This window comes from Lithobates pipiens, unplaced genomic scaffold (genome assembly GCF_037356315.1).
Source record: "Lithobates pipiens isolate NorthernLeopardFrog02 unplaced genomic scaffold, aLitPip1_a1.2 Scaffold_8, whole genome shotgun sequence".
Taxonomy (NCBI): domain Eukaryota; kingdom Metazoa; phylum Chordata; class Amphibia; order Anura; family Ranidae; genus Lithobates; species Lithobates pipiens.
This window is the reverse complement of record NW_027507903.1, coordinates 39,713,152-39,728,741: the sequence shown is the minus strand read 5'-3', so window position 1 is coordinate 39,728,741 and position 15,590 is coordinate 39,713,152. Positions and strand designations below refer to the sequence as shown.

The following is a 15,590-nucleotide window of genomic DNA, read 5'->3' as shown; positions in this document are numbered from 1 at the left end:
TCGCATCACTGGATCTAGGATGAGTTTACTTACCTTATCCCCTGGATCCAGCGATGCCCCCCACCCCCCGTGTGAGCGGCTCATCCTCCGCTCGATTCATCATGGAGCTGAGCTCCGCTCCCTGCGAACGTTGCAACGCGCGGGAACGGAGAACAACCCCAAACTCAAAAAGTAAAACACACACATTACATACAGTATAATGTAATCTTACAGATTACATTGCTGTATGTAATTATTTCACATCCCCTTTGTCCCTAGTGGTCTGCCCAGTGTCCTGCATGCAGTTTTATATTATAAAAACTGTTCTTTCTGCCTGGAAACTGGAGATTGTCCATAGCAACCAAATCTGTCGCTTTACAGCAAAAGTGGTTTTAGACCAGCTAGAAAACAGCGATAATAAATTAGAATCACTCGCAGAATTGAGCGATAGTGATTTGTGGGGAGATCCGTCATCAAACACTGAAAAGTAACGACAGCGACAATTCTGCAACTGAGCAAATTTCTGTGTTTTTGATTTGATTACATTATTGAATATTTTTTATTATTATTATATTATTATTTGGTATAATTATTTAGTTATTTATTATATTATAATTTATGAGTTCATTTTTCAAACGTTATCATACCCGGGATGTCTACTAGACTCTGGTTTGGACAGATTTAAGTGAGTTATTCCTAAGAATTACAGGACTACAATATAAAACGCCAAATTTCCATGCAAAATAATTGTACGGCTTTCAGCATCTAAAATCTGAAATAATCATACCGCCAGGGAGGTTAAATGATGGCAGCAGTGAGGGATATTTTTTTATTAAACCAGTCTTTTTTTATTGAATGTTAAAGTTGTACAACAAGGTAAGACGTACAAAAGTTGTACAGTCACATAAGAGTCTATAATGGAGATTAGGAATGTAGAGTGGGTACTCCTGCGCTAAACGGAAATAGGTGACAATATACTAAAAGAAGATAAAAAAGGTGCTGCGTACACCGTAGGGACCAAACTCGTGTCCAAGAGGCAATAGAGACACCGGAACAGACGCATAGGTACGAGCGCGGCGCTCGTTTTTACAATGTACTACTGACACTAAGAAAATGTGAGTTTTTTACCTGTTTTACTTGAATAAACGCCAATACTTTTTGCAACATACTGCACCATGGTAGGCCTCTTTTATCTTCTTTCTAATACATTGAGTACCTGCCTGAGTGATTCAAGTTACTGACGCGGAAAGCGGAAAGGCAAAGAAAGGACCCCCCCCTTCCCCCCCCCCCCCGTCCTCCTGGCTTCACCCCATAGGAACGCCTAGGAAAAGGCCCATCCGGAGGGATCCATTCCTTCAAATTTTACTACATGCTGTATACCTTACAGCAGTAAGGTAACCATTCATTTTAGCCACAGGTGTCAGTGACACTGAAGACCTTTAGCACATCACTTAAAGGCACAGTACCACCGAATATTAAGATAGCAGCACAAAGTGTCCTTGTGAAACACTTCCACACTTCCACTACTGTTGCACATTGGACCAAGAAATAGACGTCCAAAATTTGCACTAAGAGACTTGTTACACTTATTTTACTTTAAGATATATTATATATTTTTTTATATATATATATATATATTTTTTAAATATATTTTTTCATATTTTTTATATATATATTTTCTCCTATTTCTTCTATATTTTTTTATTTATATATATATTTAATCTTGTTTATTGATCGCTTCTTGATGAAATAAGTACTGTATGAATTTTTTATATATCTCGCACAATTATCACAGATCACTTACCCACTGATTTATTTTTATGCAATTTTGCACATATTGGATATACATTCCATATATAATTTTTAAGATTCTTTGCACTTTTGGTATTTTAATGGTGAATATTTATGTCCTTTTTTAACATACTTACGTATTTATGCAATTTTCTTTGGCATACGATATCCACATATTTGCACTTTATGTTTGTAATATATGTCTTTTTAGTTATTATCACTAGTTGATAATTTTACATATAGGATAACATAGAATTCTATATAAGGAGCGCAACACCATCCCTCATAATTTTGTATAATGGAGATTAACCTTCACTGCCAGTGGTGGCCGTCCCATGCAGGGCACAGGGGTGCCACCCCCTAAGCTACATGAGGGCGCCGGAAGCATGGATTCCAATGGGGTCTTTTTTTGAAGCACGTGATTAGAGCCCGAGGCTCTAATTGGCTTAACAAAAAGGGTGGGCTTGGGGCGCAGGGCACTGCACCTCAAGCCCACCCACTTGTGTGACAATAGCAAATTAATATTCACTATCACCTTTCTTCTTCTCCTCCCAGCCAATCAGGACGTGAAGGGAGCATGATTGGCCGAGAGGAGAAGTAGTTGTATTGGCCAGTACCAGGGGGGGGGGGGGGATGTACAGGGAGATCTGGAATGTGGCCACTGTCATCGGGTGGTTTGTTTGCCACCTCCTGGCTAGAGCACCAGCCACCACTGGATATGATTAACCATAGGCAGTATGGTATGAGGGGAGATAGACACCTATGACATCTAAGACATTATTAATTGTTGGTTAATATCTGCAAGTTGCATGTACCTGTAACAATATCTGACCAAGGGTTCATAAAAGGTAACCAACCAACTCAAAAAAAAAGGACCAAGGCACTTGGAGCCAAGATACCTTCTCGCATCTCCCCAACAATATTAGCGACACTTAAATCCTGTGTTCGATTTCTGCATCTAACTTCCTCACACCCGCTTCATACCAAAGTCCAAATTCCGCTAAATACTCTACATAATTTCATGAAGACAACCTCATTTACACCATGGATAGAGAAGGGAATTAAATATCTATCTGATCTACTTGATAATGGGGTGATCAAACCATTTCCTACACTTCAAAAGAAATTTCAATTGCCAAATTCTGATTTATTCCTCTACATCCGAACTAAGAATTGCATTTCCAACCTCCCATCATGGACCTATAATGTTCCCCAATCGGCTTGGTCCTTCCTTAAGATCCCCATACATCAACAAAAAGGGATCTCTCTTTTCTATAATCTTCTTCAACAAAAAAGTGTGTTTACAAAGACTATCCCTTTAATTAGATGGGAAGAAGACTTAGGATACACCTATACAGTTGACCAATGGGAAAAAGCTTGTAACACCACATATAAAGCCACATGCTGCTCTACATTATGGGAAGTATCCATTAAATTGACTCGATGCTGGTATCTTACTCCTGAGAAAATATCTAAATTCAATGGCACATTTGACGACAAATGTTGGAGATTGTGCGGCAAAAAAGGTGATATTTTGCATACATTCTGGACATGCCCTAAACTTGGGAAGTATTGGGAACAAATCTTTCAAGTTATGTCTGAAATTACCAAAACAGTCATTCCTCCAAATCCCTCACTGGCTCTATTATCCATTGATCTTGATCGATATCCTATCCAGTTTAGAAATGTGTTTACACATATTTTGCTGTCAGCCAGGATCAGTATAACGAGGAACTGGAAAAATCCTGATCCTCCTTCCATAAAAGAAGTGATAGAATCGACTCAAACTCATTACATTTATGAATCAATTCTAGCTCTTCGGCCTCACAAAAAAGAACATACTCATAAAATATGGCAGCCATGGTTAAAATGGGCTAGTCCCCAAAACATTGCACGAGTTCTTTGTTCCTAGATAACTTGAATTAAAAAATGACTTACCCCGCTCTAATATTTTAATCTTTGTTTTGTATCTATTAAATGACAGGTTACTATTACTGTCCCGAACACAGTTTAGCACCCATAGGGGTGTTCGGGAATATATTTAGGTTCATCATCTTTGAATTACTTAAATTGGCAGTATATAAATATATGAAGATAATATTGATATTACTTTTGTGTATTGTCTCCACAATGGATGTATTAATAACCTCCCGATCGTTATCTTTATTATCCCGATTATAATTGAGATAATTAATATGGTTTTCTTTATATTATATTTTTTATTATTTTTGGATACTATTATCTATGTATCTAACTACTGTAACTGATCTGTTATTTAGTCATAATTTCTGTCATTTGTCTTGATAAAAATTTAAACTTTAATAAAAACTATTGATTAAAAAAAAAACAGGGAACAAGCCCAACCACATTCAGTTATTAGGTATATTGCTACATGAATTCAAATAGCCTTGTGCAGCCTTCTGCTTATGCCATTCCTAGTCTCAGCTACTCAGAAATAAATGGGCAATATTAAATAAAGTAATGAATGTAAGGTCAATAGCATAAAGAGTTACATTCCCTTACGAAATCGAAATGCCTAAAATATCTATTGCATTTAGCATATTGAAAATACCATATGTTTAATCAAGTTACATTACTTACTTAGTGTATGTAAATCACTAAAATAAAAGTTTTGGTGTTTGTGCCTTTCAATAAATTCAATATTAACTGGCAAAAAACAAAACAAAAAAAAAACGACCAATGTTACTATTTATTATTTCATTAAATGGATAAATAAAGGTATGAAAAACAGCAGAATAGAAAAGTTATAGGGAAGTTCTATGGGAGGGGTTAGGGAGTGGCAGGGAACTTTCATCCTCTCCCCACATTGGTGATGGTGAGTGAGGATGGTGGCATCTTCACAAAGATGCCATTTCTTTAAATTCCATTGAATGACAGAATATTGTCCAAGAGCCGGACGTAGTTGTATGTTGACCTAGCCCAGTGATGGTGAATCTTGGCACCCCAGATGTTTTGGAACTACATTTCCCATGATGCTCATGCACTCTGCAATGTAGTTGAGCATCATGGGAAATGTAGTTCCAAAACATCTGGGGTGTCAAGGTTCGTCACCACTGACCTAGCCTATCATGTTCTTCTGCTAAGAGGGATAACTTTTATACTAACTACTTGGCCATGGCATGATTCCTTCCACCTCCATGGTATCTTGATGGTAAAGTCTTGAGCTTGCTAAAAACTTGGTTTCTATTAAAGCAGGTCTGATTTTTGCTGTGCAGGGGATTGCAAGAGGTTGAGATCAGGAGAGACATTTGAAAAATTACACTAGTTGCATTCATTGCCATTTTGTATGATTTAACAATTATTTTAATCTATTTTTTTAAAATTAATTTCTGCCTGGAGTTCAACTTTAAAGGATCATAATATTAAAATACTGAAATTAATGCCGTGGCATAGAGGTGGCAAGTATACGTCAGTCTCTGTAAAATCTGCACCATATGATAACTTACAACTGCCTGATAAGTACGATTATATACTAAATAAAGAAGATTATAAAGAAGATGAAACCTATTTAATTTAAAGCTCACCTGAAACTTCCACAGATATTGCTGCAGCGATGACACGCAAATACACGAACACTAGCAGTAAAGTGGTCATAGTTTACCTGTAAAATAAAACAAAAAAGTATTATTTGGTGCTATCTTGTAAAAAAATTTTTTTTTTATAAAAAAATGTATATGCAAGGTAGATGGCAAGTAAGTACACACATTATTGCTTTATCATGGATATTTATTCTTATGACAACATTTTAGTTTCATTACATACTTACTGATATTTATTTACTAAAGGCAAATAGGCTGTTTACTTTGCAAGGCAAGTTGCACCCTGCAAGGGGGTTTTCCCCAGAGCTTAAAGTGTTACAGGCATACCCGACTTTTAAGTACACAATGGGGTTTATTTACTGAAGCTGGAAAGAGCTAAATCAGGCTCACTTCTGCATAGAAACCAATGAGCGTCCAGGTTTTATTACCAAAACTTAATTGAACAAGCCGAGGTTAGAAGCTCATTGGTTTCTATGCAGAAGTGAGCCTGATTTTTCACTTTCCAGCTTTAGTAAATAAACCCCATTGCATACTTAAAAGTGGGGTATGCCTGTATTAAACCCAGGACCCTGCATGCACTATATGTGGTCTCCCACAGTACACAGAACATGGAAGTGCAATAGTTTTAGTAAATCGAAATGGATCGAAACGGCTAAATACCTTTTTTTCATCGGCAGTTAAAGCAGTCTTGTGACTTCTATCAGTGTCTTGTTAAAGCTTGTTTTTCATTCTACTCTGGCTGTCCTATGAGGCTACATGACTCCTGACCCTCTCTATAGACAGTGCTGATTGGCCCTGTGCTGATCACATGCACTCTCCCAGGAATAAAAAAACCTCTCTAGCAATACACACCAAACTGAGCATGTGCAGAGTGCCCCCAAGGCTCTGTTCTATCACCAGATAGACTGGGGAGAGTGGAAAAAGAGGAGGATTAGAGAAGGCAGGATCAAACCTTTTTACACAATGCAGAGGATTAACCCCTTAGGATCCACAGTGAGTATAACAAGCATGCTTTACTGCATATACAGACCGTTTTTTACTGTTGTGGGTTTAGTAACAATTTAATGAATTGTGTGCAAGGAAAATTTAAACAAAATGTGTTTTTGCTTGAACATGATTGGATGATAGAAGTCATCAGAGCTTCACCTCATTTACTAAGGTCTGGGGAAAAATCCCTATGAAAAGTGCAACTTACCTTTAGTAAATCAAGAAAATATACCCCTTGTAGCTTTTGGTGGGTGTAGCACCTGCCAAGCAAAAACTTTTCAAGTGAAGAGGGCTGTTCTGCAATGCACCCAGTTGCAGTGTGTTAGTGCAGGGTTCAAGGGGTTAAAGCAGGTGGTAAGTAGGCAATACATCACCTCCTCATCCTCTGTCAAATGCTCACCGAAAAGCATCCCGAAAAGCATTCTGAATATGCAACTCTTCAAGGACCAAAGCAAGTTCAGACCTGTCCTTACAGTTGCTGAAAACAGTGGTTATGTAATCAATTTGTATTATATATGTGATATATACCCTATTTATTGGTGTATAACGCAAACTTATTTCAGGGGAAATTCGTGGGTGCGTGTTATACGCCAAACCCCCACTGATTGTGAGCAGAGGAGCGAGCGCCGCGGAAATACATAGAGCCGAGTGTACTCGGCTAGGCTCGGCTCCTGACGGCTCCGCTCACAGTCACGCCCAGTCCCACCCTATGATGAACATAACACAGGGACTGGGCGTGACTGTGAGCGGAGCCGAGAGGAGCCGAGCCTAGCCGAGTACACTCGGCTCTATGTATTTCGGTGGCGCTCGGCTCCACTCGCAGTCATGTCCAGTCCCACCATTGAACCTATGTTATGTCCATCATAGGGTGGGACTGCAAGAGTAGCCGAGAGGAGCTGAGATACACAGGACCAGCTCTGTGTATCTCGGTGGTGCCATATTTAAACTGCAGTGACACTGACAAGGCTGCAGATGGACACTGACCCATTTGCATTGATGGGTATCTAAATGTACATTTTTTTCCTTAAAAAGTTTTTTTCCTTAAAATTCCCTCCTAAACTTGGGGTGAGTGTTATACGCCGGCGTTTTATACGTCAATAAATATGGTATATATATATATATGTATATATATATATATATATATAATATATATATATCAGCAAAATCCCCAGAGAATCCCTAGAGAATAAAATGGTGATTGCTGCAATATTTTATGTCACACTGTATTTGCTCTTTCAAACAATTTATTTTGGAAAAAATACACTTTAATACATTTTAATGCGAAAAAACACCACAGACAATAGAATTTTTTGTAAATTATAAAAGATTGTGTTACGCTGAGTAAATAGAACATGTCATGCTTTAAAATTGTACATGCTCGTGGAATTTAGGCCAATATGTATTCTGCTAAATGTTTTTGGTCAAAAAATCCCAATAAGCGAATATCAATTGGTTTACGCAAACGTTATAGCGTCTACAAACTATAGGATAGATTTATGGATATATATTTTTTTTATACTAATAATGGCGGCGAACAGCTACTTATAGTGGGACTGCGATATTGGCTGCAGACTACCAGACACTGATTGAAGCTTTGCAGGAATCAGTGATACTAATACAGTGATCAGTGCTAAAAATATGCACTGTCACTGTACTAATGACACTGGGTGGGGGTTAAACATCTAGGGCGATCTAAGGGTTAGCTGTTTCCCTAGCCAGTGTTTGTGTGTACGCAGTGTGCTGCTGTCACTAAGGGAAAAGATCAATTCTATTCACTTCTTTGCAGAGACACAGGATCGTCCCCCCCCCCCCCCCGTCAGAACTGAGATAAGCCTTGTTTAGCCTTGCCTTGTCAAAGTTAAGCCTGGCCTCAGTTCTCTGTGTTTTTCTAACAATCGTTAGAGGACATTGAGTACCCGGGACCCGCAGATCAGCTTCTGCTGTGAATTAGCACAGCAGAAGCGGTGCGCGCGTGCCCCCTACAGGCAGAAGTGCCGAATCATGTATATATACAGGATCCTGCATGCAGCCGTCACCCTGTATCAATCAGTAAAGCTACTTTCACACGGGAGCCGGGGGCGGGGGGGGCATTAGCGGTAAAGAGTCACTCATTTTAGAAGCTTTACCGCTGTCAAAGCGGCGCTATTCGGGAGCAAACGGGGCTCTTTTAACCCCCGCTAGTGGGTGAATAAAGGGTTAAACACACCTGCAAAGCGATTCGGCAGCGGTGCCCATTGATTCCAATGGCAGAGGCGGTGCAGGAGCTGTGTATACAACGCTCCCGCACCACCCGAAAGATGCGGCTTGCAGGACTTTTTCTAACGTCCTGCCAGGGCACCGCCCCAGTGTGAAAGCCCTCGGCCTCTCACACTAGGGCTGCAGGGGAGGCGTCTTTTAGGCGCTTTATTTTTAGCCCAAAAGCACCTGAAAACCGTCTCAGTGTGAAAGGGGTCTAAAAGTGCTATAGGGCGGTCAGCAAGTGGTTAAATATATTTATTTTTCAAATTATATAGAGTTAACAGAATTTAGGCAGAATTTAGGCCTTGTTCACATGGTGCTCCATTCAGGGCCGTGTTTTGCCGGGCATGGGAATGCACGCAACAACTGTATCAATAAACTATTTTTATTTTTTTAAATCATTTTGTGGTCTCCTTAGTCCCGCATTCGAATTTTTAAGTTTTTGGGTTATTTGGTAAAATTTTTGAATTTGATACAACATTAGCCCCCTTCTCTAAAACAATTAACAGAATAAGTTACTTTAAAATATGCAAGAATATGGGAACTGCATTACTCGCCAAACGCTATAATTAAAACCATAACTGAATGGAATCTAATGATATCATGATATATAATTTCCATCTATTTATTTTTTTTCAACTGTATTCCATTAAAAAGTTTGACATTTTATTTTTGCTTTTTTAATCCATCTCACCATTGTTCTTGCCTATGCACTTTAATGCTTGGAACTTGGCATTTTCCAATTATTTTCTCTCATTTTTATGGACTGCTGTTTTGTGTGACATCACGTATGGACACTGTTCTTTATTCATCAATTGTGTTATTTATTCATGTGCGTTATTAGAGGATATTTAATGACTTTTCACAGCACTCTAGATTTGGATTCACTGTTTAGAGGCTACACATTTTTGGTTACTATTCTTATCTGTTTTAGCTTCTTTGCTGTGTTCACTCATAGTTCACTCATAGTGTAGCACTGCATTTAACACATTGGAGATAGCGCCAAGGTGGCGTCCGCCTGGCGTGGTAGGAGGCTTGGAGCGCAACGCACTGCGTGTGATGCCGCTTGTCCGAGTGGCTGTTTGTCACGTGGAGGGCTCCGTGGTGAGGAGAGTTGCCATGCCAACTGGCCTTCTTACATGTTTCGCGCATGCGCTTTGTCAAAGCTGGGCGGACGCCACCTTGTGTCCAATTTGGAGACACAGTTTTCAGCGTGCACTGCACCTCCGTCCTAGAGCCTAATACATCACAGGGAACAGGATTGAATACTTCCCTTCCACTCATCAAGCTCAGCACGGAGGCGCCCCAGTCCCACAGTCCATCCATCAACAAAGTGAGTGACTTCTGGAACATACCCTGTTTCCCCGAAAATAAGACATAGCGTGAGTGTCGGTGATGGCTGCAATTTAAGCCCTATTCCCCAAATAAGCCCTAGTTAAAGCCCTTGTAGGTCTTATTTTCAGGGTAGGGCTTATTGTCGGGGAAACAGGGTAGGGCTTATTTGGGGGGTGGGGCTTATATTGCAGCCATCACTGACAATCATGCTAGGTCTTATTTTCAGGGAAACAGGGTAGTTCCATTTATTTGCACTTGTTCACGAACTTCAGTGTTTCCCCCTGCTTTTGGGAGAGGATTACTCACAGTCACCAAAGTCCCTATGTGTAGTTGACTGTTGGCAGTGCAGCCCTGTTATCATCTTAAAGTCACAAATAGAAAACTCCAGGGGTAACTTATTACCAAGCATCTGTCGTTTTATATTGTTGTGATTGATCGATTTTATGCTTTTAAGATCCCAGGAGGATCAGATGTCTTTGTTGTTTTTTATTTAATAAATGATTTTTATGTGTTTTTTCACATCATATCACGAGTTTCTCTGATGCGCTGTTTTTTGATTGTTTAATCTCTGCCTTTTATTCCACCGAGTCCAAAGTGGTCTAGCAGCTGCACATTGAGACCAATTACAGGACATCTTCTGAAATAACGAGTATCTTAACATATGGATAAGCGTTTTCCACAAAGGGATTATTAATTTGTGCGCCAATGACTTTTGTTGTTGATGTGATGATTAAAAGAAGCCCATCTAAGTATGCAAGCAACCGGGGTAAAGCTGTCCACATAGATCATATCTGCACCGCCGGCTCTCACCGCAGTCTGCAATCATGATTGGGGAGACTACCCTGCAGTAGAGCGATCTGAAAGTGAGGCTCGAATCGCTTGTGGAGCTCAGCGTGGAAGGGATGACGTCAATGGCGGTGAGGAGGATGGTCTATGTGGGCAGCTTTACCCCAGATGCCGGCATACTTAGATATGCCAGTTTTAATCATCAACCATGTGAGTTTCTAAATGCTGTACCTTCATTAAATGTAACCATATTGCTACACTTAGAGGCACCTCTCTTCTCAACTTATTTGTGACATGATGCTACTTGTATATCAAGACATCGCTTGTTTATCAAGTCAAAATGTATTAAAGAATTTTGCAAAACGCTCTCAAATCAAGGTTTTACTATATATATATATATATATATATATATATATATATATATATATATATATATATATATATATATATATAAAGAGAGAGAGAGAGAGAGAGAGAGAGAGAGAGATATATAGAGATATATATATATAGATGTGTAGCGGATGACATTTTGGACAAAGTGTCATTCGATTGTAAATTTAGTTTTTGCCTCAGAACAGTAATGGGGTTCTGAGGGTTAATTATGTAGGCTAACTTTGACATCAGTTTGGCTGGGCTGTGTTAGAGTTCTGCTTGGTCATGTGTACAGTGAGGTGCACATGACAGTTCAGAACCAGGCCTGGTTGGACGTTTTGGGTATCAACTTCCTCTGAGCCAATCAGTGGGTGTGCTGGGCCCCGCTGAGGAGTCGGGGAAGGGGTACTTAAGATGTTGAGGTCACGTGTTACGGTTGGTTCGTTGGTGAGGCCCTAGCGGTCTGTTCCTGATTCTGGACCGGGGTAGCCCAGCGAGGGGTCCCGGTCACGCAACATGCTTCGCTTAGTTAACCCCAATAGACCCGCCTGGTCTGGGGTGGGGATCCATCTGTTCCTGAGTCTCGGAAGCGGCTGGTCCGAGGTGCAGTAACTGAGGGAGGATTCAAGGCGTCCGGGTGTGCTTTTGCGTTGGAGGGGCACCAAGGCTCGTGAAAGTGATCGGGGGAGGACTCTTCGGAGGAGGGCCAACAAGCTGGCATCCTGAGAAGTGCCTGGTTACTGATTTGGGAAGGACATTGACAAATCCACGCTTTTTCCAGTACTATCAAGGAGACAGAGAACGTTCCGGGTACTGAGGAAAAGGTTCCTGTTCACTTTCAGTTACAACTTGTTCAAGGTCAGAGATTGTACTAGAGACTTTGTTATGTCTGCAGTTCAAGGTGTCTGAGTTCTTCACCCTTGCCCTCTGTTCCCATACAAGACTGTGTTGTTGGTTGTTACCCCTGCAAAAAAAAACCTTTCAAAAGGACTTTATTGGTGTCAGTGTCCAAAGTTGTTGGGTATCAACCCTGGGAACCCCTAGATGTGGAAGAACAAGCCAAGCGGAGGTAACCGGTAAAACCCAAAAAGTTAAGGCCGCCATGCAAAGGGTTATGGCTGCTACAGATATATATATATATATATATATATATATATATATATATATATATATATATATATATATATATATATATATATATATATATATATTTTTGGCGAGGATTACACTGTTTTAAAAGCTGAATGTAAGTCTACCCTTCAGTCTTGCACAGTTCTACAGGTTCCTCTTCTGTACTGAATTTTCTTACTTTGATTACACTGCACACTGTGAGCTAATCACGTTGTGCACTAGAAGCTGCAGGCAAGTCAGTTGGAGCTTGCCTCATTTCCTGGCAGAGGGACATCCAACATGAGTGTCCATGGCCCACCCCTTGCATGTATTGGGTTTCCATTCTTTTAATCATAAAGGCATATATAACAAACAGGCAGTACCTAGGGCAGTCTGCAAGCAAAGGCAACATGTCTAGAAATGCCCACGTCTCCAGACTGGCATCCACCAATTAAGGAATTTTATTTTTACCTCTTACTAAAACCCAGACCACTGCTTGCATTAGGGTTGCGGACTCTTGAGAGGAGTACAAGGTGGGAGGGCGTTGGGAGGACTCAGGTAAGGCAAAATATAAGCAGAAAACACTTGTTAGTCTAATAGTCAATTTGTGAGCTTAAAGTAGAATTCCTTAACATTAACCTAACTAGTCTTTAAATGTACCCTCCCCTCTCCTAACACCTATGATGAATAACCTGTGTAATAAGATGTATATACTTACCTATTTTCAGCCCACTCTGGTCCAGTCACATGATCCAGATCCCCAGCCAACAGCCGCTGCAGGGGAGAGGAGGAAGTGCCAACATCAGCTGGAACATGGAAGCCTATGGGTGATGTCACCACTCCTGGCTTCCTAGCCACTCTCTTGCCAGTCCACTGCAGCCACCACTGATGAAACAGGGGGATCATGTGGACACGTAGGCATGAAAATAGGTAAAGGTATACACATTTTCTACACAGGTTAGTCAGCATAGGTTTTAGGAGGGGAAGGGAGCATTTTAAGGTTGGAATACTACTTTAACGTATAACTGAAGACAACACTTTTTTTGTTTGTTCCTTTTCATTGCCCTATGTGCCCCCGTTAGGGAAATTTTCCCTCTCTAATTGCCTTAATGACCATTATCACCATTATCACCAAGAGTGAAAATGAAAAAATATCTAAAATTTTGAGTGTTCACCAGAACAGAAAAAGACGGGAAATCTTCCAATGGGGATACTAGTTCTTGTGACCCTGGTGACCAGCAGGGCTTTATCTCAACTTCCTGTTGCGACTTCGGGACATGATATGAAGGGGAATCTCCCCAATGGGACATAGATAGCAAAAAAACCTTGAAAAACATGGAAACAAAAGATTTGCTTTTAGTTCTACTTTAAATCATTTACAATAAAAACTGCTTTTTCTAAAAAGAGTTCACTTCTATAATCTCCGTTCACCTGCTCCTGTATGACAAGAGAATTTATGCTTGTAAATAGGCTTTTTGTAGAGTTTACTCCTGCGTAGTCCCTAGCTAGGTACACATTGAACAGGTTTTTTAAGGCACCCCCGCTAAGAGACACACTAGCCAACAAGCCTACAACCTTGGTAACACAGGCCCAGTGTGCTCAAAACCTCTCTCGGCACACATTTGCTCTTGGCACCCTATATGCCGGAACTTATTTAGCTGCCTGGTTCATACAATACGGCTTTTTGAAACTGACTCAGGATGGGACGTGGCAACATTGGCTAAAAGAATGTTTACCAGTAGGCTCCTTCAATCCCAATTCTCTGTATACTTTCAGTAGAACATCTCATGATAACAAAAATATATTTGTAATATTGTACCACTGGGCAGAGTTATAAATACCCATGCTTTGCCGTCTTGTTGTGAAAGTCCTGATATAAAAGACTCTTTGAAATAAATCTGAAATTGCTTTTAGGAACACAAATGCACCTTCCCATGGATACTGGCAATGCCGTGTTTCCATGGAGACATGCACACGGTATGTATAGTGGTAGAGCAATAAATCTTTCTCAGAGAGAAATTTATTTATCTGGTTAAAAAATAAACATTCACATAGAAACAACATTTAAAACATTCAATATTGACACATGGCGTATTCAGATTAATAAACTCCTATTTCAAAATGTGTTATTGGTCTCTCCGCAAGTGGGTGGCACACCTGATCTCTTGCAGACCATACACTGTCTGATTATTCGTTTTATTACTTCCACTGACTGCTGACATTCTCCATAGACAACCAATACTACACCAATACTATATACCAATACTATAGGCCGGTAGGCTGAAGGTCAGAACTAGAGATGAGCTTGAGTTCAGCTTGGGCTCGGAAGGAAACTGTCGGTGCCAGGCCAATGAGGCTGTGATGCTCAGAATGCTCATGACATTATTGAGTTAATGGGGCAATATGGCCATATTAGGTTAATATCATTGACCTAAAATGGCCATGTGGCCATATTCATCTAATGACATCACAAGCATCCCCCCTGCATCCGATTGGCCTAGCACTGACAGCCTTCATCTGGGTTCCAACTGTTCCCAAGCGCATCTCTAGCTACAACCAGCAAATGCTGGTGGTTAAAGATGAGTTCCAGACTCCTGTGAAAAAAATAAAAGTAAGCAGCTACAAAAACTGTAGCTTCTGACTTTTAAAAAACAGCCACTCACCTGTCCCATGATCCAGCGGTGTGCTCACACCAGCTGGTTTCCCCCACTGTCTTATTTCCTCAGCGCTGGCATCTTAACTATGGACACCCGGCTGTGACAGCTTGTGGCTTCACAGCTGGGTGCCCACTGCATATGTCCGAGCAGTGCTGCACATCGTGAATGGTCAAGCAGTCCTCTGGGACCTGTCAGGTGTCCTAGAAGACTGCAGCGGGGAGGGAGGGTCAGATAATGGGTACTTGTCAAAACCGGACACCCCGCTCAAAAAGTGCCAATTTTTCAAGAGGAGTGGCGGACGAGTTCTTAAAGCAGAAATTCCCCTTTTGGGTGGAGCGCTGCTTAAAAGAAGAATTCCAGGTATGGGATTCTGTACATACTGTATGTACATTGGTCCAGCTTGGATCAGTATAACTATGCATATACCATACTTAGGCAATGCCTCTGGAAGCTAGTGAAGATAACTAGCTTCTGGGTGTAGGAAGCCAATCTATGCAAAGTATTCGCTGAATGGACAAGCTGGAAAGGTCGAGTGGTGATGTCATGCTCTCCACCTTGATCAATCAAGTTCAAAGCATTCTCTAAATGGTGACCATGCCAAGTGGCCAACGTCACGTTTTTTTTTTTTTATGCAGCGCTCCATTGTATGGTGGTTGCTGAACTCCTGCAGCACACAACAAATGTTCATGAGAGTGCAGAAATGGCCAAACCTTTAAAGAAGAAGGGATCCAAACACTGAACCCCTCGGACACAGAGCTCCTGATGGGGCAAAGTA

At 40.6% G+C, this 15,590-nt stretch overlaps 1 protein-coding gene across 3 annotated transcripts in view; it reads right to left on the bottom strand.

Annotated features, from left to right (window-relative positions):
- ACAN (aggrecan) overlaps nt 1–15,590 on the bottom strand; it is a 152,141-nt gene that overhangs the window by 88,236 nt on the left and 48,315 nt on the right. For all 3 annotated transcript variants that reach the window (XM_077472599.1, XM_077472598.1, XM_077472600.1), the window contains exon 2: nt 5,316–5,392. In XM_077472599.1, the coding sequence (XP_077328725.1) occupies nt 5,316–5,385 (70 nt within the window). In that variant the 5' untranslated portion in view covers nt 5,386–5,392. The remainder of the gene's footprint in view (nt 1–5,315; nt 5,393–15,590) is intronic.